Source organism: Elephantulus edwardii, unplaced genomic scaffold (genome assembly GCF_000299155.1).
Source record: "Elephantulus edwardii isolate Elephantulus edwardi_28Jun2011 unplaced genomic scaffold, EleEdw1.0 scaffold00011, whole genome shotgun sequence".
NCBI lineage: Eukaryota > Metazoa > Chordata > Mammalia > Macroscelidea > Macroscelididae > Elephantulus > Elephantulus edwardii.
The window spans coordinates 769,129-794,347 of record NW_006399761.1 but is presented as its reverse complement, the minus strand read 5'-3'; the positions used below and the strand labels follow the sequence as shown (position 1 = coordinate 794,347).

Below are 25,219 nucleotides of genomic sequence, written 5' to 3'. Positions count from 1 at the left end.
CTGAGCACAGGGGTGGGTGTGGTGTCCACACAGGGCAGCCTGGGGAACGTGGGGTGCTGGGAGAGCTGTTCCGCAACATGACTGCGGTGTGGGACTCAGGTGGAGCATGGCAGAAGGACCTTGGCTCTGCCCCTTCATGGTATGTGACTCTCTGAGCCTCAGTTTTCTCATCTAAAAAATGGGGTGACCAATCTTACTTTTGAAGATAAAGAACTTCAAAACCCAATGGCTTCAGTATACTGTTTGGACACGCAGGAGTATTCGGACAGCTTTTGTGCATCTGATGTAAAAACCCGGGCAGCGTGAGGATTTCAATAGCCTGGTGAGTAAGGAGCTACGATGCCAACTCAAAGGCAGGCGATCCCAGTCCACCAGCTGCTCCTCAGAAGACGAACAGTCTCCTCCCAGGCCATTCGCAGCCTCTGAAAACCCACTGGAGGGTCAGCGGGGAGTCAGCTCTGACTTGACGGTGCATAATGGCAACAACCATACTTGGAGGACTCCTGGTGGCATAATGGTTATGTGCTTGGCTACTTAACCCAAAGGTTTATGGTTTGAACTCGCCCAAAGGGCTCACAGGTCAGAAAAGGCAGCAGTCCACCTCGTCCAGACTGTCGTCATTATATTCTGACTCAGAGGGAACCGAGAGCTGACTCCCTCGGGGGTTTCAAGGCTGCAAACTGCACGCGACTGCCCTTTCTTCTCCCTCAGAACAGCTGGTGGCTTTGAACTTCATCTCTTTGGTTTGATAGCTCAATTCCTTACTGCTAAGCCACCAGTGCTCCCTAATCCTTGCGTGGTTCCCAGACCAACCTGCCTGCTCCTGGGGTCCCCGCCCCAAGCCCAGGCCAAGGCCTGGAAGACGGCATCTGCCTGGGGTCAGAGACATCCTACTGCAGGCTACTTCTTGCTCTTTTCATTTTTTTTAAGGAATGTAAAAATTACAAAAGATTTGTCAAATCAAAGTCCTCCTGCACATCCAAACATTATGTTAACACCCTGAGGTTTGGAAGCTCGTGCTCTCTGATCTGAATTCTCTCTCTCCCCTCTGTCCCACCACTTCTGGGCTTGAATCTCATTCTATTGAGCATGGATGTGCTGCGATTGGCTTGCACTTGGCAGTGGGGTCCCTGGCATCCCTCCTGGGCCTGGCTTCTCTGCCCCACACAGACAGTGGGGTCCATGGCGTCCCTCCTGGGTTTGGCTTCACTGTCCCCGCAGACAGTGGGGTTGGATGGCTTTTGCGCAGTGGCTGTGCTGTGTGGTGGGCGTGGGGAGTTGTGCCCAGACAGGCCCTTCCCTGCCCCCTCCCCCACTTCATCCCCAGGTGACCCCTCCCTCCTCACCATGACGGGGAAGATGATGGCGGCCACGGTGGACTTGAGGACCCACAGCACGGCCAGGCAGAGCACCTGCACCAGGGTGAAGAGGTGGATGCGTCGCAGCGGCACGTGGCGCAGGAAGGCGTAGTCCGGCTGGTGCTTGGCCGGCATCAGGAAGAGCTTGCAGCGGTCCCAGAACTGAGAAGAAAGCGCACACTCAGCCCTCGTGGGCTGCTGCAGCTGGGATCCCCCCACGCTAGGGGCTCCCACAGAGCAGCTCTGGTCAGGCCTCAGTCACACAGGAGGGCCTGAGGGTGTCTAAAAAGACAGAGGGGGGCTCCAGGGGAGGCCCTGGACCTGGGCACAGTCACAGCCCCAGGACTGGCTGCAAAAGAGCCCTGCCGGCTGCAAGACAACCTAACCTGCCAAGCAGAAACCACCTAACATCTGGGGTCCCATGGCCAAAAAAGGGCAAACGGCTGCTTCTCAGGGAGCTTCCTATGAAGGAGAAAATTCCAAACCCACTGCCAGGGAGCCAACTCCTCGCTGACCCTCCAGCGAGTTTTCAGAGGCTGCAAACCCCGTGGGTGGAGACGGCCTGTCTCAGAGCAGTGGACAGAGTCCAGCAGCCAGAGAGATGCCACCCTCAGGGAAGCAGTAGACTCCTCTCCAGAGCTCACCTCCTCATGGTGTCGTGGAAATGAGACTCGAATGCAAACCAACAAAAAAACATTTTCAAAAAGCAATAAACTTCTGCACCGAAGAATTATAGAAATGCAGAATACCCCAGATATAAATATTTCCCTGGCTGAACAAGCGAGTCAAATATTTCAAAATCTAAAAAACTGGTTTCCTTCAGTAACTTCATTTAGAAATTTTCTGTTTACGATTGTTGCTCTTTGTATTGTTATCATAGGTATACTATGGGTTCTCCCTTGTGTTGGTGATATAATAGCCAAGCGTTATAAAGAACTGCTGTGTAAAGTGCATGGAATTCAACTTAAGGCCCTCCCCAGACAAATGCAGGATGTGTAGCCAAAGACGGGCAAGGAACGAGACTCGCTCATGATCGTAAGACAGGGAGTAGCACTGACTGCTATGATCCCAGAGACGGGCAACTTGAGTTTGAGGTCTCATATCCACCCAAGACAGGCAGCATCCCATATTTTAGTATATTAAGAGGGAGGAGCTGTCGGGAACGGGCTAACCTGCAAAGCAGGATCAGCAACGCCTTGTGAAAACAGCAGGACCACTCATCTTGGCTTGACCATCCCTTCTACAGTAAACAACTCCAGGGAGCAGTATGCTAATGAATAGGGAGTGACTAAAGGCCTCAGAATTCTAGGAATGTGATACCTTCTTGTTTTCCAATAGATATCATAGGATATCCCGGAAGATGTCTTTGTTTTGTGTTGAGGTCTGGGAATGTTTGCTCTACCAGTCAACATCTCAGACAGATAAGAGATAATGCAATTACCCCTGCAGGCATGTTCCTAAGACGCGCGCCTGTGTACCCTTGCCAGAATATTAAACTTGCTATCTGTCACCAGCAAAAAAAAAAAAAAAGCAATAAACTAACGATCCAACTTGTTGCTGTTGTGTACCGTCGAGTCGGAACCGACCCATGGCTGACCCTCCGGCGGCTTTTCAGAGACAGTTAATCGCACAGGAGGAGAACGCCCACCCTTCTCCTGTGGAGCAGCTGGTGGCCTCGAACTGCGTACCTTCAGAATTGCAGCGTAGCCTTTTGCCACTAGAGCTCCAAATTTCATTCTGTCATTTTCACTATTTAGCACAATATCAATGTCAATGTCTCTCATCACATGTTGTATGAAATAACTAACGCATAGATTAGAAAAAAAAAATCTCAACACCTGGGCCAATGACATCAGATCTTAAAAATGGAGGATATAAAGAAGTACTTTTTTTTTTTCTCTTTTACAAAAAGAAGGATAATTACACCACACTAAGAAGCATGCCGGGACAAGCTGACATCTTTTCGGGGTAACCCCTCAGGGCCACTGGAGTGATGTCGCTGTCCATGCAGCAAATGGCAGTGCCAGTGTCAGTGCTGTTCTTTCACTGAGCTGGGGTCTTGGTGACCCCGAGATACTGCCCAAGCGGCTACAGATCAGACCAACCTGGGGAGGGCAGAGCCTTACCTGGATGCCGTTCAGAGAGGCCACTCCCATGTAGAGGAAAACTCCATACAACACCGGCATGGGGATGTACTAGAACGAGAGGTGGGGAGAGGCACTCAGCCACACGGGGGCCCCCACGTCCTGGAGACTGTCTGCCAACCCCTGGAGGTGGCCTGGCCTAGCCCAGCCTGCCCTGTGTCGGGGAGCAGCCCTGTGTCAGGGAGCAGCCCTGTGTCGGGGAGCAGCCCTGTGTCGGGGAGCAGCCCTGTGTTGGGGAGCAGCTGGATGCCTGCAGGAGCCTGATCTGCAGCCAGAGGGGGCAGCGAGGTGGGGTGGGGAGGGAGATGAGGAGCTTTGGGCTCTCGCAGCCCCTTCTCTGACTGGGGTTGCAGGTCTAGAGCAAAGCTGCTCTCTGGCCCTGCCCTACTTGTAGCCTTGTGGCCCCCACGTGATCTGGCTGACAACATCACCTCTGCAAAGTGAGAACACGTCACAGACACCACCCCATCCTTCCAGTCAGCCTCTTCCCACCTGCAGGTCCATACGAGGGCCCCACGCAGGAGCTGCACTGCCCAGAGGAGAGGCTGCCATGTGGCCTGCAACCTCACTGAGCTGGGCGACATTAGCAGGGCGTGCCCGGATTCCTACTCTACCAGCAACGCGGGACCGAGCGCTGCCCTGCAGAGTCCCTAGGAGCGCAATCTTCACGGAAGCTGGGCGCCACATCTGCCGGAAAGCCGCTTCTTGTTACGTGCCGTTTAGTCAATGATGACTCGCAGCAACGCTCTGAACAACAGAAGTGACTCCTGCACCATCCTCACCGTCTCCCACATGCTCAAGTCCACTGTCACGGTCACTGTGTCAGTCCATCTCCGTGAGAGGCTTCCTCTCTTTTTCTGCTCATCCTCCACCTTTTCCAGCGTGATGTCTGTTTTCCAAGGGCTGGTCCCTCCTGACAACACGTCCAATGTGAGACTAGGTTCCACCATCCTCGCCTCCAAAGGTCACCCTGATTACCCTTCCTCCAGGACAGACTTGCTTGTTCTTTTGGCCGTCCACAGGATACGGAGCACTCTTCTTCAACACCACAACTGACAAGCATCAATTCTTCTGTTGTCCTTGTTCACTGTCCAACTTTCTGATGTATAGAAAGCAACTGAAAAGATCATGGCTTAGGGCAGGTGCACCTTAGTCTTTAAAGTGGCATCTTTGCTCTTCAGCACTTTACAGATGTCCTTGACACCAGATTTCCCCAGTGGAACCCATTTTTTGCTTTCTTGACAACCATAGATGGTTTATGGTGCATCTATGTGAAATAAGGTCACGGACAACTTCAATCTTTTCTCTATCTGTAATGATTATCATTATGTTGCCTATGGTCCAGTGGTGGTGGGGAATTTTGTTTTCTTGATGTTGAAATATAATCCATATTAGAGCCTAGCAGAGTCTCTACTGGGTTCAAACTGTTCACCTTTGGTAACTGAGAACTACTGTCCCACCAGGGTACGAGTACCAAGGACCCTTCACAAATCATCCAGCATGATCTGTGGTCACTGAGCCAACTCCTGGTGACCTGGGGTGTGTCAGGGCAGAACTGTGCTCTATAATCATTCAGAAGGGGTTGGTTTGTCACAGGCATATGCTGTGGCTCTCCTCTGTGTCACCTCTCGCTGGTCGTGACCCTCCAACCTCTTATTTAACAGTTGAGTAACAATCATTTGCATCCCTGGGACTCCCCATCTATCATACACACTCGAGGAAAATCCCCACCACATCAGAAGTGTATTCACTCACTACGCTATAATCTCAAAGGTATAGGGTTCAAATCCACCAGCTGCTCTGCAGGAGACAGATGGGCAGTCTCCTCGCGTGTGATCCGTGGTCTCTGGAAGCACAGGGGAGGGTCAGCTCCAACGTGAGAGCACACACGCTCCACTGCGCACTGCTGGCTTGGAGATGTCCTTCCTTCCACACGTCCACTTAGAGCCCGCTGGATTTTACAGAACAGGATCATCCCCTCAATAGTGGTCTGCAGTCGGCATGACTCCAGACTCCGGGAAAACCTTTTGGGGAATTAATTCCTCTGCTGTTTCTGAGATTCTGCCTCTTCTTTCCTTCTTTGGACCTGTGACCCGCCGCTCTGAACAAAGTAAATTACCTCCCACTCAGGCTTGCTGTGCTGCGATTCTCTGAAGACCACGAGATACTACAAGGATACGGAGTGTCCAACTTTTGTGGGTGCCATTAGGTGCCATCCAGTCAAGTTCAGTGTCTTCACTAGGCAACATGATGATAGAGGGAGCAAAGACTGAAATGTCCACAAGTTCATTGTGCTTCACAGTCAACGCCCAGGTTACTACCAGTCGAGAAATCGAAAGACATGGGACAAACGTGTGGCCAAGGACGGCTCCACTGCTCAAGAGCAACGATGTCCGTTTGGAAACTAAGCTGCACCTACTCCAAACGACAGTATTTTCAACTGCTTCCAATGCAGCAGAAAGGAGGATGATGAATAAGGAAGACAGAAGAAGAACTGATGCTTCTGAATTGTCAGGTTGAAGAAGAGCACTGAATAGGCTGGAAAAAAACCAACCCAAACGCGTTTGTCTTGGAGGTAGTGTTGTCAGGGCGCTCCTTCGAAGGATGCGGAAAGTTTGCCGCACATACGTTGGGTGTGTTGTCAGAAGGGGGATGTTCCTGTAGAAAGACATCACGCTGGGAGAGGTGGAGGGTTAGAGAAAGAGAGGAAGACCCTCGGGGCGACGGACTGACGCGGTGAGATGCCTCGAGCGAGTCTGTCTGCACAGGACGGGGCAGGGCTCAGCTGCGGTTCAAAGGGCTGCTGGGAGTCACAGCTGACTCTGCACACACACAACAACAACAACAACGTACATTCTGCCCCATGAGAGTGGGTACAGTTTTTGTAAGGTGTCACCATTTTCATTCTTTCCATTCTTATGGGTTTTTTTGTTTTGTTTTTTTTATCTAACGTCTTTGCTCCATTTACCTTCTCATCTGTGTTTTATGGTAAATACTGACTGTTTCATACTGGTGACTATATAAAAGAGCAAAATACTCGCAATATTTATTTATGTTGTTGTTGTTATGTGCCGACTCACAGCGACCCTATGTACAACAGCCCTAAACTCCGCTCTGTCCTGTGCCAATCACACTGTCTCTGACACTCCCATCCTGATTATCCCAGTCACTGAATCAATCCACCTCATAGAGGGCCTTCCCCTCCTGCGCTGTCCCTCCACCCTCCCAAGCATGACGTCTCTCTCCAAGGACTGGTCCCTCCTTACAACATGTCCAAAGTATGTCAGACAAAGCCCCAGAATCCTTGCCTCCAAGGAGCAGCCTGGTTTAACCTTCTCCAGGACAAATCTGTTTGTTTTCTTGGCAGTCCATGGTACATTCAATATGCTACTCCAGCACCACAGCTCAAAGGCATCAATTCTCCTTCTGTCCTCCCTAGTCACTGTCCAACTCTCTGATGCATAACAAGTGATTACAAAGACCATGGCCTGTGAGCCAATCTATTATTTGGCTAACAAGTGACCTTCAGGAGTGGGTTCAGTGTCAAGTTTGAAGAGTACCTCAGGGTAAGTCTCAGTGGATCCTCGACGAATTCCAGATTTTTTAAAAAAGGAATTTGGGGTTTCTTCAATATTACCTCTCCATTCTGCCCAGAAGCAGCTACTGAGCCCCTGGTCAGACTGTTTGCCTTTGGTGGGGGGGGGGCAGGTTAACATGTAGGTAACCAAATGTTTAGCAGTGCTGCCATTTTTTCCATGCGTGGTCACTGACATTAACTACGCTTCTCATGGTGCTCAGCCATCACCATTAACCTTTCCCCTTGTGAGTTTTCAACTCTGGAAAGAAATGAGCTTTGGGGGCTCCAGGAAGCCACACACCACAAGCTCCTGATGCTGCAAGGGATCCAACGTGGAAGAACTTGGTGAGGTGAGAGTGTCCTCCAGAAAGATGGGGTGCCCTCAGCGGGTGGGGAGGAGCAGGGAGGGCTGCCTTGTTTTTCCTGTGTATGCCATCAAGCAGCAACCGACTCACAGCTGACCCTCCAGCAAGTTTTCAAAGGCAGAAAAAACCCACAGGAGGAGATTGCCCATCTTCCTCCCGCAAAACAGCTGGTGGATTTGAACCGTGTGCCTTTGGGTTGGCAGCACAACTCCTCACCACTAAGCCACCAGAGCTGAGAGCTGCCTGGCAATGACAATAGTGCTGTAGTATCGCAGGTAGAGAAGCTGAGCCCTCCTCACCCGAGGCCCCCACCAGAACTCCCCAGGTGGAGGGTCTGCGAGCGGAATTGGGGCTGGACGGGGTGTGGAGCCTCACCTTCAGGATGGGAGCCAGGAAGACGGAGATGCCGGTCAGGATAAAGACGATGATGCCGGTCACCCTCTGTTCCCTGGCAGAGACGGGCACAGGGTTAAGTGGGGGAAGCTCAGTGGCCATTCCAGCCCCTCCTGGCCTCTAAGGCCCCTGAGGTGTGTCCCCAGGGCTTCCCCACGTGGGGTCTACCTGCTGTCCAGTTCTAGGAGGACCCCTGGGAGAAGGGGGAAGTTTCAGACTCAGGCAGAGTTATTTTATAGGTGCCTTCTCAGAAGGCTGTTTGCCATCAGGGGTAACAGCCGGGATGCCAGACGGAACTGACTTAGACTGAATCCTTTCCTCTCCATTAGCTACGTGGCCCCAGGCAAGTCCCTGTAATTGTCTGGAGCCCCAGAGGAAGGGAGATAATAATGACCTTGACCTCATCAGGATGATTAACTCTGATAGAAAGGGCTTATTATCCCCATCCTTTGATTATAACGGGACCTGCACTTTTATAAGGCGTAACAAACAGGACAGGACAGGCAGACACAGAATGGAGGAAGAGGCCTGGCTGTCGGACAAGCAAACCTTCTGAAATTAGGGGACAGGACTGTATTTTCCCCAGTGCCCAGGGACAGCATCGTCTGCCCAGATTAGAGCTGGGTCTCTAGGGCTGACTGGGTCTGAGGACCTAAAAAGGGCCAGTGCTGTGCTCTGCGGTCTGAACGTGAAGCCTTGCTTGATCGGATACCAGGGCCACAGGGAGAAGCTCGCACAAGAGCCACTTCTGAGGACGGGGTGTGCTGGCTCTGGAGGCCCTAGGAGACAGAAGGAACCCTCTGAGGACAGGCCAGGGACCAGGCATGGGACACAAGACAAGACAGGAGAAGGAACAGGCTGCAGCTCGGGGAGCTGGGGGTCTCGGAAAGATTTTCCCAGAGGAAGAGAGGTTGAGCAGGACGTAGAGGAGGGATGTGGTCGGAGGGAGTCTTGAAGAGGAGGCAAAAGGGTCCTGTGGGGGCTGCGTGTGGTCTGCATGGTGCTTCTGTGCGGACATGGGAACGGGAATGTTTGCCTGGAGTCTGACAGGAAGCACCCCCCCTCAGGAAGCTCATTCCAGCCCCACTGGTTCCTGGCTGGACAGAGGCCATTTTCACCCCAATACCTCGGTCCCCCAGTCCCTCCTACCTCACCCCCAGGAACTGGGGTTGCTCTCCGGGAGCACTGGTCTCTGTCTCCATCTTGAGGCTGTCGATGTGGGCAATGGAGATGACTGTGGCGGCCACGTACCAGGGAAGGCCCGTGAAGGAGCACAGGGCCATGAGGACGCCCACCCAGAAGAGGTCCAGATGGTAGCCAGCAGCCTTCTGCACGGGGGCAGGGGGAAGCACAAAGGGAGAAGCTGTCTGGGGAGCCAGTTCCGGACCGCCGGGACGAGGTGTGGCGCACGGCACCGTCCTCAGGCGCCTTTGCACGGAGCAGGCTTAGGAGCTCCTCCTGGCCTTCCGGAAGGTACTCTGTGGGGGGGGCCACAACCCTGGGGCGCCTCTTAGTGAGGGGTTCAGAGGTGCACAGGCCTTGATAGCCTCAGAGGTGGCATCAGCTTCCACTTCTGGGTGCTGGGGAGAGGGCCCTCAGCCAAACTCTGCAATTGCTGAGAAGCCCAGCTGGGATGGGCTTTAGCCAGCTGAATGGGCCTGGACTTGCACAGGAAGTGGTGATGAATCTTCTCAGACCCAGAGGCAAGGAAGGAGCTACAGGGACCAGGAGGGCCAAAGAAGCCCCCCTGTACATGGTGCCTGGTCTATGCCCCTGTGAAGATCTGCTCAGACTCCCAAGTTTGCTGGCAGGAGGTACACAGATGGAGGTGCAGAGGGGCCTCTGGGAGAGGCAGGGACTCTGCCCAGGCCCCACCTTGGCCTCCTCTGGACTTGCTGGTCCTCAGATCGTGCTGACCTGGCCCTAGTGGCATTACCTGCATCTGATGTCATGATTCCCCCCGAGACACACCAAGTAGGACTGTAGTCTTCTGGTCTCATATTTTCATTTACAAACAGTCCCAGATATTGCAAGGTGCACCAGGGCTCTCCTCCACTCCCGACTTTGTGGGGAAGGGTGGCACCTCTGCTTTGGGTGCTGACCTTACCTTCAGCTTGTTCTCCTTCCGGTTGACAATGACGGCCGTGATCTGCTGGTCCATGAAGATCAAGATGGTCACCAGCAGGGCGGGCAGGATACTAGCTGGGTACACCCACCACGGGTTCTTCCCAAAGGGGGCCACAAACCAGCCGCGGTCAGGCCGTGTGGGCTGAGCAGGAGCAAAGGCAAAGGAGAGGGGCCTGACCTCTCCCCCACGTTCCGTCCACTTCCCGGCCCACGCCCACTCTCCTGGCCCTTCTTGCCTCCACCCCACCTGGTGTGCATTTCAACTGCAATCTCTCCCCTTAAAGAAATTAGATACCTGCAACTCGAGAGTAAAGAGATCAAGGAGGCAGGGGAACACTGGGAGGAGCATGAACACAGAAGCTCTTTGTAGAGACAAAGAAATGACCAACTGTGGAAACTCTGGGCTTGATTGGGAACAGGGAGGTGGAGAGTCAGCAAGTGGTGACAGAAAGTACGTCATTGGTCACTAATTGTGAAACAGCAACTGGCAGAAAACAGACCCAACAGGCAAAGGAGAAAAAAAGACTTCCATCAATCCACCCCCTGACCCTTCTGCCTCCCTGCGGGTCACCTGTCTGTAGAGCATCCTACGCAGCATCAAAGGTTTCTATCCAATCAAACTCTGCATATTGAGAATAAGGGAGGGTTGTGCAGGGAGTGAGCTGAAGCTGACCATTTATTAATAGAAAAGAGTTTAATTTTAAAGGCCAGAATGAATCGTACAAGATTAGCTTAAGAGACTTACAAGAACACTGAAAGAATATCTCCAAGATCAAGGCCACAAAGAGCCTGGCTGTTGAACTTCGATCAACACCCTGATTTAGAGGCTGGTGCTCCTCATGGAGGGGCTGGGCTTGAACTTGGCAACAGACAACTGGCACCAACTCGGGATGATATGAAGCACTGATTCTCCAATTAGAGCCTGCTTCAGAATCCCCTGTGGGGGCTTGTGTAAAATGAAGATGGTTGGACCCACTCCCAGAGTATCCAATTCCAAAGGTCTGGAGTGAGTCCAAGACTCTGCATTTCTACCAAGTTCCCAGGTGATGAAGTGAAGAACCTCACCTGGGGACCACATTTTGAGTACCACTGTCCCAAGGGCCTGTGAAGAGCCTGGGTATTAGAGACCACCAAGTAGAACTCAAATTGTGTCACTAGCAACTGCGGGTAGATTCCGGAACATTCTCCCCCGAGACTCTGCAACATAATCTCACTGTGTGCCTGTCTGCACCCGACCATCACCAGGCCTTAAGAATTGAGATCACTGTAGATCTGCAAGGACCTTCTCCAGGGTGGGCTGGGAGGAGGCTGGGGTGCAGCACTCACAGCAGACCACCAAGGCCACCAAGAGAAGCCAGTTTAAGGGGAAAGACCTGCAGCTGATGGACAGGTAGAAAGAGTGGCCTGAGCAGAGGTGGTGGGCAAACCTTGATGACACTGGGCACGTGCAGCTTGGGTGTTTCCAGGCTGAAACAGGCGTCGATTCCACAGAAGAGCAGGATGGAGAAGATGATGGAGAAGTCAGCCACCAGGGCCCGGACCTGCAGAAAGGAGGGCCAAGTGAGATAAGCAGCTTCCTGGTTCACTCCAGACTTCACCCTCAGGCACACAGAGGAGCGATGCCTGGAGCTTGGACTCTTGAGGCAGCATATCTTGAGGCAGCAGACCTTGCCCCAGATCTCTCCTACAGACTTCACCCTCAGGCAGACAGAGGAGCGATGCCAGGCGCGTGGACTCTTGAGGCAGCATATCTCACCCCAAATCTGCCCCATGCTGGCTGCGCGTCTCTGGAAAAGCCTTGTTGTCACCTCACTGAGCTTCCGTTCCCTCTGTGAGATGACACTATCTCATGATATCTATGAACGCAGCCATCTCAAAGCCATCAGCGAGCTGTGACACATCCAGTGGCTGACACAGTGGTCACAAAAGGAGCTGAGCTGTGACCTGAGTAAGCTGGAATCCAAGAACGTAATCTTTTCCCATCTTCCCAGGAATCATGAGTTTTCTGCCTTTGATAGCATCACTCTCCCCTCGCTTGCTTTAGTAGAAAATATTTGCATTTCCTTTCTCTAACTTGCTTCTGCCTTACCTAGAGTCCAGCTTTTACGATACTATCTTTGTGGTGGTGGCAGCCTGAACTGGACCATCCACCAGGTATGTTGAGGGCAACGGCTGAATGTGGAAGGAGATCCTAGTTCCTAAAAATGTGCGTTGGACCATTGCACTCCCACTGGGGCAGAATGGTGGACCTCACGTTCTATGGGACCAGACCTCTTATCCGGTCCCTCTGCTCTTTGCCTCTTTCTTTTCAGGAAGGCTTCCTAGGCCAGGTTCTGGACCTCACCTCCCTGTCCTTTCAGAACCCATGCCCTCTGAATACTTTCCATGCAAGTCAACAACGCAAGACTCAGGACAGAGGAGAGTCCCCTTAAGTTTATGCCATGACCCCTTTTGTAGCTAATATTCAGGGGTCACCACTGCTAGCAACACTACTAGAGAAAGTAAAAAGGGTTGGGAGAGGAGATGACTTCAATGCAGCCACTCAATCTACTCTGACACACCACAGAGGAGTGTAATCGCACACTCTGTAACTTAACCCTTTGTAACAAAGGGAATTCTGCTATATTACAGATCTAACATGAACTAGAAAAACAAAGACTTGAAGGTAACTTTTGTCCGATATTTTCCTTAAGAAACACATTTATGCCTTTCACTGCATGGTACAACCAACAATTGTTAACCAAAAGATAGCATTACGAAAATTATAAAAACCTGCTGACAGAGAAGGTCTTTGAAAAGCATATGACCACAAAAGGGGGCTTATATAGAACATATACAGAATTCTTCTTGAAAATGAGAAAGAAAAAGATAATATAATAGACTGTCCAAGAGATTCAAGCAGCCACTTCCGAGAAGAAAGTCAAATGGCCATCTGGCACATAAAGTCTTCAACCTTGTTTGTCACTGGAGAAAAGAAGCCAATTAAAACCACAAAATATTTGAAACATGTTGTTGTTACTGTGTTCTGTCGAGTCAGAACCAACCCAGCATTGACCCTCCAGTGGGTTTTCAGAGGCAGGTGACCACCAGGAGAAGGTTGCCCATTCTTCTCCCATGGAGCGGCTGGTGGATTTGAACCGGTTCCTTCGGCTGTCAGTGCAACTTCTTACCATTAAGCCACCATGTCATTGTTAGGTGCCGTTGAAATGCGTAGGGCTCATAGTGACTTTATAAACAACAGTTCTGAACCCTGTCCTATCCTGCGCCACCTTCACTATCTCTGACACACTCAAGCCCAATGCCACAGCCACTGTGTCTGGCCTCCTGGCCAAGGGTCTTCCTCTCTTTCACTGACCCTCCACTTTCCCAAGCATGATGTCCCTCACCAAGGAATCACCTATTCTAACAACATGCCCAAAGTATGTGAGACGAAGCTTCTTCATCTTTTCCTCCACCTGTCAATATGAAATGTCATCAAGGGGATTGAACCCTGTTTCCTCTGACTCTAGAGTCCGTGGTCTTCCTGCCCCAAACAGAACCTTGGCAAACCTTGACAGGTTGGCTTTGACATGGTGTTGATCCCGTCAGAGAACCACCTTTCTGGACCGCAGGGTGAACTTACCTTGGTAGGGAAATAGCGGCTGAATTTGAACTTCTTCAGGGTCAAGGTCATGGAGTATGTCCCGAAGAAAAGGATAAAGGACATGAGCGCCAGGTCTGGGACGAACTGGCAGGAGTTCCCGAGCAGGCGGCCACCGTAGCTGAGACACTCTTTCTTGCTCAGCAGGGACCAGTCCAGGCCTGTGAGGTTAAGGGGGTTGTACTTGGAGACCAAGCACAGGAAAGAAAGGGTCAGGGTCTTCCTGGCAGGTCAGGGGTGCCCAAGCCTGGCCTCGCCCAATCCATAGTCGCTAGCCAGCCCCTATTCCCGCCATTGCCCTCTGAGATATGCTAGCCCTCCAGTCTGTGTCCTCAGTGAACCAGTGATACTCCTGGGGACAGTTCTGCTCCTAAAAGGAGTAAAGGCTGACACATTGCTTCACTGTGCCCTGGGCCCCCCTGCTTTGCTGGCAAGAGGGGAAAAGAGCAGGGGAAATGCCTTCTCCCCCAGCGGCCAGGCTCCTGACACAGCCGCAGGACCCGGAAGTCCTTCTGCCCAGAGCATCCCCCGCTGACTCCTCCTTCCTTTCTTTTTTTCCTTATCACACTAGGGCTCACACCCTTCCACCCTGCACCCTTCCAGGTCATTTCATCCATCTCTTCCTGGACACACACACACACACACACACACACACACACACACACGTCAAGTAGATTCACAGGGACAAGAGCAGATAGAATGAAAGTGCCCTGGAGGTTTCCAAAGGCTGCCAATTCTTTTGTTTTGTTTTTCCAACCCCTAGCCCCAATTCACTCTTCTCCTTGAAAAGTAAAAGAAAAATTCTGTCATTGTTATGCAGTCCCTCCCCCAAGTCCACTCCACTGTGCAAGAAGGCTGCGAATTCTTATGGTAGCAGACTGCCTCATTGTTAATAAGCTGTGACCTCAACTACTGAAACCGGAAGAGCTACGGTGATGCCCAGCCACCACCACTGGCCCCTCTGACCAGGGGCACAACAGGTGATCCTGGCTGAATGGAAGAAAAATCCAGAACAAGACTCAAATTCCTAAAAATGAACAGCCTAACGGACCCACCTGAAACCTGAGAACTCCCGAGACTCGCACTCAGATCCTCTTTAAACTGTAACCCAAAAACTACCTTTAAGACCAACTTTTAACAGAAAAGCAGGGAGACACAGAAAATAAAGGAGATTACTGGTCAGATGAATACTCTACTGAAGCAATGCCCATGTGAGTCCAAAGGTCAACATTTAACCCAAAGCAAAGATGAGGAGACACGGGGCAGGGAACTGAGATTCCTGGAATCAGAAGAGCCAGAATGAATCAGTCTTGTATGAGAATGTCAGCCTAGTATAGAAAGCATAACTAATGCAATTGGTCATTGTGTGGAAACTATTAAAGAGGAATGTAATTTGCAATTTGCACAGTAAACTTTTACTAAAAACATTGTTATGAGGGGAGCTCTGGTGGCCTAGTGGCAAGGAGCTGCAACTACAATCCCAGAGGCACACAGTTCGAATCCACCAGATGCTCTGCCGGGGAAGGAGGGACAGTCTCCTCCTGTACCAGTCAGATGTGATTTGACGGTACACACACACACACAACACAAAAAAAACCCCAAAAACATTGTTATGTACCTTTGAGTTGCTTGCAACTCATAGCCCCCCTATGTATGCCCTGAAACCTGCCCTCCCTATGCTGTGAATTATTTTTTTATAAAGATTATAGTCTAGAAACATTCTAGGGGGAAGTTCTACTCTGTCATATGGGGTGCTATGAGTTGAATGGATGTAACAGCACACACATACACACACACATGCACATACGCACAGTGAATAGAATAAGGCATGCTAAGATACATTTTGGGGAGCTTTGGTGGCCCAGGGGTAAGAAACTATGCTGTAATCACAAGGGCATGTGGTTCAAACTCAGAAGCTGCTTTACAGGAGAAGGATGGACAATCCCCTCTCATGAGATTAACTGCCTCTGAAGACCTGCCAGGGAGTTTAGCAGGAGTTGGTTCCAACTTAATGGCACATAACAACAACAAGACACGTTTACCTCCAGTGCAAGTATGCTTCCCAAAGCTCAGCACGCAGTGCCAGTGAGCATCTGGGGTTCAGGAGCAGTAGGACCTCTTCAACTTGGACTGCCAGAAGTGGACCACAGTTTCCCAACTCTTTCCTCATGCCCTATGCCCCCCCAAAAAAAAACCCCACAAGTACTTAAAGCTCTGACATGAGAGAACTTGACTTACCACAGAAGTATTGGTGTTTGGTGTTGATGAGGCTGAAGCATTGAACACAGAGGCATTCACTGTGGATGAGCACAGACATGGGCATGGTCAATGACACTGGTCAGAGCCAGCAGTGCCCGCCTGGCACCCGCCCTTCCCCCGACTGCCCTTCAACAGTGGAGCTGAGGACTGGTTGTAGTTCTAAGCACCACACCCCTATCACTTTCTCTACTTTACTCAGGTGCCAACAAAGGCAGAGAAGGGTGGGAAGGAGCAGGCCACAGCTGAATGGGACAGTTACTACCTGATACTTAGGGGTGGCACTGAAAATGGAAACCTGAAGTCCAGTGCTCAGACAAAGCTGCAGTCATGAGGATGAATAATGTACCTTGTGAGTTCCTGTAGTCTAAAAGACATTTTTTTTATCTTTAATTATTTGCCAAGGGTTTCTCCAGTCCACACATTGTGTCAAACCCTTAGACACATTCTCTTTGATATCTCTATTGAAGTGTCCCCACTTGGCAGGATAGAAAATTCCACAGTTCAGTCACTAGTCTGTTGCCCAAGGGCTCACAGCTTGCACTTGGTGGAGCCAAGATCCCATCACCCACCCTCCCAGTTCTTGGTGGAGAGCTTCCCGTGCTGCTCCCCTCTAGACTGGACCTTCACCTCCCACATCTGTCCATTCATGCTTTATTTCAGTTGGACTATAATAAAGTAAACACTTGTTGACTTGGATATGATCTCCGCTCATTTCCCTCTGGACCTGAGGGAGAAGCTGAGCTCAAAGCTTCTGTTCTTGGTTGTGGTCCCCGTCTCCCTTGTCCAGGCTGTCACCTTCCCTTGACCTCAGCACAGGAGGAGACCCTGCAGGGGCCACAAGGAAAGCTGCAGCAGGTGGCCAGTGCTGTCCACTCACAGGGACCCTCCACACAGCAGAGCGAAGCCCTGCCCGCCTCGCATGTGCACAGCTGGACTTTGGCTGCTGCTTCAGCCTCTGCATCAGCCCAGCTCGTTGAGGGCTGTCCACTCCCCGCTGAGCCTCTACAATGAGAAGGGTCCAGGAGACCCAGTTCCTGACTTCTGTTTCTTCGGGGTGTTTCTATTCCTCCTTGGCTTGTCTCCTTTATCTTCCACTCCCACCCTCCATGAGAAAGCCCATCATCTGCAGGGAAGGACTGCTAGGCTATCTAACTGGTCGTTTAAGAGAGGTTAGGAGGGAACCACTGGCCGCTTCCCTTGCTCCCAGGTGGCGGGATGGGGGAGTGACAGCTGACTGGCCAGGTCCACTGCAGCAAGTGCGGGAGGTTGCTTCTCCAAAGCCTGCTTGTTGCTGAGAACTCTCAAGTCCACTACAGGCTTCAGTTGGCTCTGCTGGTTGTCCAGGTGGCCTGGAACCCATGAGGTGCTTGTTAGGGGCTGTCGAGTCCAACTCTTACCAAGCCTGTGGGTAGCAGACGTGAGCCTGTCCTGTGGCACCCTCGACCCCCGATGAGCCTGGGCTGCTGGAGTACTGTGTAAGCCCGTCTCATTGAAGGTCTTCCTCTCCTTCACTCATCTTCCACCTCCCTCGGTATGACATCCTTTTCCGAGGACTGGCCCCTCCTGACATCACGCCCCCAGTATGAGATGAAGTGTCACTATCTTTGCCTCCAAGGAGGGCTCCGGATGAACCTTCTCCAAGACACATCTTTTTGTCCTTCCTGCAGTCAATGTGGATGAAGGTGAAGTTAATATTTATTTTCTTTAAGCGTTTTTGCAGAATGAGGTTATTCCCAAGAAGAACAACCCAGGAGGAAGATGAGGTGATTCCCAAGGCTTTCTCCACCTTCCAACAAGCTTCCCACAAGGGTGCAAAGAACCACCAAGCCCCTACGATGTGGCTGACTTGCAAGGTGGTCGGGGTGGTCAAGGAATTTGGTCTGACCCAAGGCAGAACATTCCTGGACCTTCCACAAGCCCTGTAGGCTTGTTGCTGTTGTTCTAAAGACAGTCTTTGAAGTGGCGGTAGCACTGAGTGTTGGTGGTTCCACTCATGGTGACTCCGTGTGCAACAGAGCAGACATCGCTGCATCCTGCACCCCCATCCTCACAGCTGTGTTTGAGCCACTGTTCCAGCCACTGCATCAGCCCATCTCCTCCAAGGTCTTCTCTTTAGCGGTCTCCCTACTTTACACAGCATGTGGTCCCTCTCAGGTGCATGAGATGAAGTCTCACCATGCCTAGTTCTAATTTGCTAGTCTTCAGTTCCTCACTGTCTGGCTTTTGCATGCAGAGGAGATGACTAAAAAGACCAGAATTCGGACGAAGGCACATACATCCTAAAGCTCAGGGACATCCTTGTTGCATAACTCTTTCCAGATGTGCCCAATGCAGTGTTTGATTTCTTGATGGTCGCTTCCGTGGGTGGGGGCTGTGAAAGCTTGAGGAGTCTGTCAGGGATGTGCCAAGGAGTGGGTGCAGAGGACTCCAGAGCACTGCCCCGGGGCTGCCCACGAGTGCTGGAGGTGCCCTCGCGCCGGGGTGTTGCCATGTCTTGCAGGACCAGACATTCCTGCAGAGCCTTCGTTTTAGGGTCACTTGTCCCTTCACATGGAGACACCTGAGGGTTCTGCCTTAAACCCACTTTAAAACAGAGGTGGGAGAACTACAGCACGGGGAAACACCACAAAGGTTCCACATCTCCAACACCTGAACACTCAAGTGTTCACAGGGCGGTACTCACTTGGGATGGACAGCAGCCATGCCAGCGTGCAGCGTCAACAAACAGAACGCAAATCAGTTACAAGAGAAACGAAAGGAACAGAGTATCCATCACAATGACGCGACTAAGGAGGGGACAGCTTCGCGTGGAGACGTGAGTGTGCACGGAGGGCTGAGGGAGCAAGTGGGGACTGGGAGCTCTCCTGCTGGATTTGCCTGCAAACCTAAAGCTGCTCTAAAGTCAAATATTCTTTTAAGAAGAGAGAATGAGCGCACGCTCCGGGCCTCATGTTCAGGCAACGAAGAGAGACAAAGGTAATGTTTTGGGCCCACGTTTTGCAATAAAACTGTAAACATGGACCAAACGGTAAGCACGTGGCTCATGGCCTGGGAAGGAAATGACCCGTTACCTGCCCTCTCCTGGGTCACCTAGACGTCTAAATCTCCCACCCCGCGTTCTCCCAGTCACCCTGGATTTGTTCTTTTCAGTCCTTTGTTCTCTGTGTAGAAACCGAACACCTGATTCTGCCAGCCCTGGTGGCTAATCCCTTGGGTCGTAAAAGTGAGTGATGTGCTATGCTGCTAACGGGAAGGTTGGAGGTTCAAGGCCACTTGGAAGCATGCCCTGGTGACCTACTTGTGAAAAAAAAAATCAGAAAACTATTTCTATTCTCATGTGCATGAGGCCACCACGTTGTTGTTGACTGTTGCTGAGTCGAGCACAACTCACAGCGACCCTGTGAACAAAGAACCTAAATAAAGCCTTCCGATAACTATCGTTCCTCAAAGTTCAGTTTCCAGAGGCACGTTGTTTAGGAAGTAGCTGCCTTTCACCATAGGCTGATGTGAACTCAGCAGTTGGGGTGTTGTTTTTCTTTCTTAGTGGTGATAACTTTCTAATCCACCAGCCACCCTGCCAGACGAAGACGGACAGTCCCCTCTCGTGCCGCTCACAGGCTCTGAGAACCTGCTGGAGGCTCCGTGAGGAGTTGGCTCCAACTCCACAGTGAGGACGCGGACGTTCCAAGAGCGCGCGCAGCTGAACAGCGGTTCTCAGACTTTAACAAGCCCCCGAAGCACCTGGAGGGAGGGGACGACGCTGCTGGCTGGGCCCCAGCCCAGAATGCCCGATTCAGTGCATCCTGAGACGTCCACTTGCTGGGATGGACTGGCACAGCAACTTCAACAGCGGAAGGCAGCACAACCGAGGCCGTGGGGACAACAGCACAGGGTCAGGCAGTGTCTGGGTCAGCACACATGGCCACTGTGAGTCGGCGCTGACCCCACGGTTCCTAACACGTCGCGGTGCTGCAGCCTCGTCTACAGAGCACACTTGGAGCGATCCAAACGGGTGCAGGTAACAGGTGGTCGTCAGCAGCCCTTCAAACGCACCTCCGTGCTCTCATGTCACCATCGCTGGCTCTGGGCTGCTCCCTGGACAGAGAATTCTTAGAATGGCCAACGCCACGCATCTGAGCTCAGAATCTGAGTCGTTGCTAAGAGTTCAGGAGCGCGCACTTCTAAAAGTCACAAGAGTGAGAATGTCTGTTCAAGGCAATGGCTCCAGATGGAGGAGTGTTAACAGCAAAAGCAACGACTCACAGAGACAGCATCTGCTCTGGGGCTGGGATCCAAAGGCCAGCAGGCAGCTGCAGAGTGTTCGCATTCAGGACAAAGGACATCATTGGCTTGCCATGGGAGAACTCAAAACTGCCAGGGGAAGAAACAAAAAACCCTGAGCCTAGACTTTATACACCTGGGGCGGTGACGGAGGGAGCGGGACACTCAGACGTGAACTTCAGGAGGGCTGGGCAACGTCACCCTCCACAAGTCGCATTTCAAGCACAGGGCAAGGCCCACTTCTCTGCTTGGCAAATGCTTGACATTCCCTTTGGATTCATGTTCTCTCGGTATTATCAGCTGAACAATTCCGTATCTACCTGTTTCCTCCAACCTAACCTGTCATGCTCCTTAGAAGCGAGGGCGGAGCAGCTTGGTCTCACATCCTGTGAACGTGTTCTCAGGACGGGCCAGTCTTTGGAAAGGACACCACGCTGGGCAAGGTGGAGGGTCAGAGACAGAGACCCTCAGCGAGATGGAGGGACAAAGCGGCCACCCCAACGAGCTCAGGCAGAGCAGAGATTTCCAGGATGGCACAGGACAGGGAGAGGTCTAGATCTGCTGTTCACAGGGTTGCCATGAGGACATAACAACAGTCAGAATCTCGGGATGGATTTGGAAATGGCACAAGATGAGCACGGCCAGAATGGAATCCTTTTTCCTTGACATCTGGAGAAACTGAAGCTTGACACAACTCTGGCCTAGACGGCTTGTGGTGGGCCCAGCCTCGATGTGCTCGGTATGTGCTCTATAGACATCGGGACGCTCTGCTAACGGCTGTTAGACTCCCCACTGTCGAGTCGGATCCGGCTCAGCGACGTCCGTCAGGTTTCTGAGGCTGTTTGTCATTAACAGAGGGACCGGACAGCTGCTGGATTTGAACCGGTAACATTTCGGTTAGCAGCACAACACAGAACTCACTACACCACTACCACGGCTCCCTGCAGACCCTGAGGGGCATAATGCTGAGGCCGGGGCTTCAGACGAAGTGAGCAGCTCACATCCCAAGGCCTACTGTACAGGTGACAAGTTTTTGTTTGCATTTGGGGTTTTCTTTGGTCCAGGAATGAACTCCATGGCAAAGGCCCTGAGTGTGACCAGGGTGATGAGACGCCCCCATCCAGTGATGGAGTAACTTGTCACAGTTCTCTTGGTGGACGGCCACCAGCTGGTGTTCAAATAGCTCACGAGGACCCTCGATTCCCATGGTGGCTGCTCCCATCACCATGAATTCTTCCCTAAGACCAGTCAGCATCTTGGTGCCTGGACCTTCTGTTCCTCCGTCTTCATTCTGTGTCCTGTCCCCTGTGGAACACCACTGTCCTTTTCTCCTACCCCAATGTCCCCAAGAAGCAGGTTCTCTAACTCCCGGTTCTGTAGCCTTCTCAGGGGACATGGCTTCAGTCCCCCCCGTGGCCAGTCCTCTCCAGGGCATGCTCCTGCTGGGATGGAAGCCCCTGGTGCCGCTTCTCTGGGTGAAAGGGCAGGGCGGGGGCCTGGGTCAGGGAGCACTCGTGGAACGAGGAGGAACTTTAGTACCAGCAGGTCTGCCTTGGACGAGGCAGACACCCCGGGCAGTGTTCCTGACAGATGCAGCACCCCCTCACCCTCGAGGCAACGCCTGCTGCCTTCCCTGCCTGAGACATCCCGCCTGGTTACGCCCTGGCTCCTGGTGACCCCGGGGGGGCTACCATCCCATCGACCTTCTACACAGGACACAGGACCCTGCGCTGACCGCGTCCACTGAACGCCTGGCTTGCACAGCATTGGTTTGGCTCACCAGGTCCTCCCAAGAAGGCCCACCTTTTCTGTACTGGAGAAGATGGTGGGCAGGTGGGTGGATGGGGCCCCGAGGCATATCTGGGGTTACCGGTCACCTGGGTCGGGGGCGACACACTCGCACTTGTAGGTGGTGATGGAGTTGGGGGTGAAGTCCATGTTGATGGGGTAGTACTTGAAGGCACCGATCATCTTCTTGATGGCGTCGTAGATGAAGATGAAGCTGATGAGGGTGGAGAAGCCTTCCTCGGTGAAGCGGGTGATGTACTTGATGATGAAGCTGGCGTCCGTGGCCACCAGGATGAGGCACTGGAGCGCCGAGTGCAGGCCAATCCAGAGCCGGAACTCCATGTAGTCCAGGCCGTTGCCTCTGGAAGGCAGAGAACGGGCAGCTGCCTCCAGTCCAGGGCTCCCCAGACCCACCCTGCGGGACTCAGCCTCCCCTCCAGCACCCCAACTCTACCCGACCTCCTCCAAAGGAGGAGAGGTGGGGGGCAGAATCCCTCCATGAGACTGGCTAATCTCTGAGGATTACAAGAAAGAAGGGAGGGGCTAAGATGCCTCAATTCTTCTGTGTTTACTAACATCCCCAGATGGTAAGGAAAACAGAATCTCATGACAATGACACAGGGTGGGAACGTGCCTTGGGAAGGATCTCACCCACACCTTCAGGCTGTCCATGAGACAGCCGGCCTGGAGGGTGCGGGTGATGTGCTGGGTGATGTGCCGGTCTCTAGCCCAAGGCCTTGGATGACATCACTGACTCCTAAATCCTCATGAGTCCGGAGCAGCATGGTTTACCTCCGCTCCTCTAGTTCTGCAAGACTATGCTAACATGCTCCCCAAGGCAGGTAGCTGGAACCATTGTTAGGTACTGTGGGGTCTTCAGAGGCAGCGAATCACACGGGAGGAGGCTGTCCTCCTTCCTCCCTGCGCAGCTGTGGATGCCAACTGCATGCCTTTGGGTTGGCAGCACAACTCCTCACCACTCAGCCCCACCCGGCTCAGGGAGTCAGGAGAACATAATATCCTCCCTCCAGCCAAGCCCAGAGCTCCAGGGGCTTTGGGGCATCTCTGCCCACCTTGGGGTGAGTCCCCCAGCCTAGACTTTGCTGGACTGCTCTGGGCTTGGCCCCAGGATCAGGGCAGGTTCCAGGGGCCACCTACTTGCTGAAGTCGAAGAGGAGCTTCTCAAAGATGAGGATGGGCCCCGTGCTGCTGAGGATGATGAGAGGCTGTCCCGAGAGGAGGCAGAACAAGGAGCCGGCCATGGCAGTGCCCAGGAAGCTCTCCATCACGCCCTGCGGCACACAGAGCGGAGGCTCAGGGGGTGGCAGGCGCGGGGCGTGGCGGGCTCACGGTGTCCAGATCCCTCTCCAGGGAGCAAGGGCACAGTGCTCGCTCGGCCGTCAGTCTTTAGCTTCTGTGGCTTCTCTCTCCTGAACCCACTGCGACCAACAGATACGCGCACCCTCGTGCCCAGTGAGCCCATCCCAGGGGACAGCTGTTCGCCTGTCCAATCATCTATTCGCCCAAACACGTTCGGTGCTTATCCTATCCGGGAAGCTAAAGCATTCATCCATTCTGCATCCACCAGGTGCCTACTAGGTAGTACGCACTGTGCTGGACAGTGAGGGCCCATCACTCAACAAGGTAATACGTGTTCAGGTGAACGGCAGGTGCGGCTGGTTCCTCAAGCTCAGCACTGCTGACGTCCTTTGCTAACAGGGCTGCCTCTCCGTTGTAGGGTGCCTCGCCACATCTCACGCCCGCAAGCTGCCAGTACCACCCCCCAGTTTTAACAGCTACAATCGTGTAGACGTTGTCAAATGTCTTCTGGGGTAAAGACTGCCCTTGACTAAGAGGCACAGCCCTGGTGCACGAGGCAGGCAGGTGTCACAGGCAGGAAAGGAGGAGTGAGTGTGTGGTTAGGGAGGCTGCCCGGGAGGGAGGAAGGTGGAGCCAGAGAGAAAGGAGGAGAGCTTTGACCAGAGGATTCGAGCAGATGGAGAAATGAGGGGAGGTCCCAGGAGAGGGGACGAGGTGGACGAAGGCTGGAGCTCAGGAGCTGCCTCGAAGGCACTGAGATGACAAGGACTGGTGGGCAGCGGTGTGGAAGGCCACTGTGTGCGGTGAGGAAGGCTGGGAACGGCATGTGGGGAAGGGGCTCGAAGGCAAGTGGGGAGGCCCCACGGGGAAGGGGGTTACCTGAGTCATGGAGGATGCCTAGCTCCTGGAGAGGAGGGGGTACGGGCGAGGGTGACCCCAGGACTACTCTCTGGACTGGTTTGAAGGGAAGGTGAGGAATACCATGTTGGCCGTGTGAGTTTAGGGGATCCCAAGGAGGAGGTATGGGGATTTGCCCAGGAGGGAGCTGGACGCTACACTCAAAGCTCAAGAGAGGTGTGGGGACAAGCGCCTCTCGGGAGGGAGTGGGATGGGGCTCCTTCATCGCGGGAAGGACAGAGGGTGTGGAATGGAGACAGCTTCTATGCAGGAGACACGTGTGGGGTGGAGACAGCCCACTGTCAGGACAGGTGTGGGATGGACACAGCCTCAGCTCAGGAAGGACGGCATGAAGCCACCCTCCTCTCAGGACAGGTGTAGGTGGAGACAACCTTGATTTAGGAGCGGTGTATACAGTGGAGACAGCATGTCTCAGGACAGGTGCGGGACATCTCAGGAGGTTTGAGATGGACCCAGCCTTTTCTCAGGAAAGAGGGGGGTTGCAGACACACTCACGTCCATGTGCTTGGGAAGTGAGTCTTTCCCTTGGTGTTCCGAGCTTCCCAGGCCCCAGGAAGGGGCCTAGCCTTTCCGCTGAGCTGACATCACACTACGAAGCCTGTTTCTATCCTGACAGCAGCTTACAAACCTTCTAAAAACATCTTCAACTCCAAGTCAAGAATGCACTATTAGTTTTGTTTTCTTTTAAAGTTCCATCAAACTAGCAAGAACAATTCAACTAACTGGAGTTAGTACCAATTAAGTTCCTTCAAACAGCGGTGGAAAAACTGGCCAGCAACAAAGCAGAAGTTGCCTAAATTCAGTTTATCCTAACATTCTTTTGCTTCAGATCTTTTAATGACGTTCTGTGGTTGTTTTTACGTGCCCTCTAGTTGCCTGAGACTCCTGGCCACCAAATGCACACCATCTCAGAACCCTGCCCTGTCCTGAGCCCACCGCACTGCCTCTGACTCCCCTGCCTCCGACCCCAGGCTGAGCGTGGACGTCCCTGGCTCACCTGCCCCTGACCCCAGGCTGAGCGTGGACGTCCCTGGCTCACCTGCCCCTGA

At 52.7% G+C, this 25,219-nt stretch overlaps 1 protein-coding gene across 2 annotated transcripts in view; it reads right to left on the bottom strand.

The window, feature by feature from the left end:
- SLC4A5 (solute carrier family 4 (sodium bicarbonate cotransporter), member 5) overlaps window positions 1-25,219 on the bottom strand; it is a 103,744-nt gene that overhangs the window by 4,617 nt on the left and 73,908 nt on the right. The window contains exons 14-23 of one of the 2 annotated variants that reach the window (XM_006880846.1): window positions 23,091-23,224; window positions 22,022-22,293; window positions 15,843-15,901; window positions 13,587-13,787; window positions 11,392-11,505; window positions 9,945-10,106; window positions 8,987-9,165; window positions 7,820-7,892; window positions 3,480-3,553; window positions 1,347-1,578 (exon numbers count right to left, since the gene is read on the bottom strand). In XM_006880846.1, the coding sequence (XP_006880908.1) occupies window positions 1,347-1,578; window positions 3,480-3,553; window positions 7,820-7,892; window positions 8,987-9,165; window positions 9,945-10,106; window positions 11,392-11,505; window positions 13,587-13,787; window positions 15,843-15,901; window positions 22,022-22,293; window positions 23,091-23,224 (1,500 nt within the window). The remainder of the gene's footprint in view (window positions 1-1,346; window positions 1,579-3,479; window positions 3,554-7,819; window positions 7,893-8,986; window positions 9,166-9,944; window positions 10,107-11,391; window positions 11,506-13,586; window positions 13,788-15,842; window positions 15,902-22,021; window positions 22,294-23,090; window positions 23,225-25,219) is intronic. The other variant, XM_006880847.1, reaches the window with a different exon arrangement.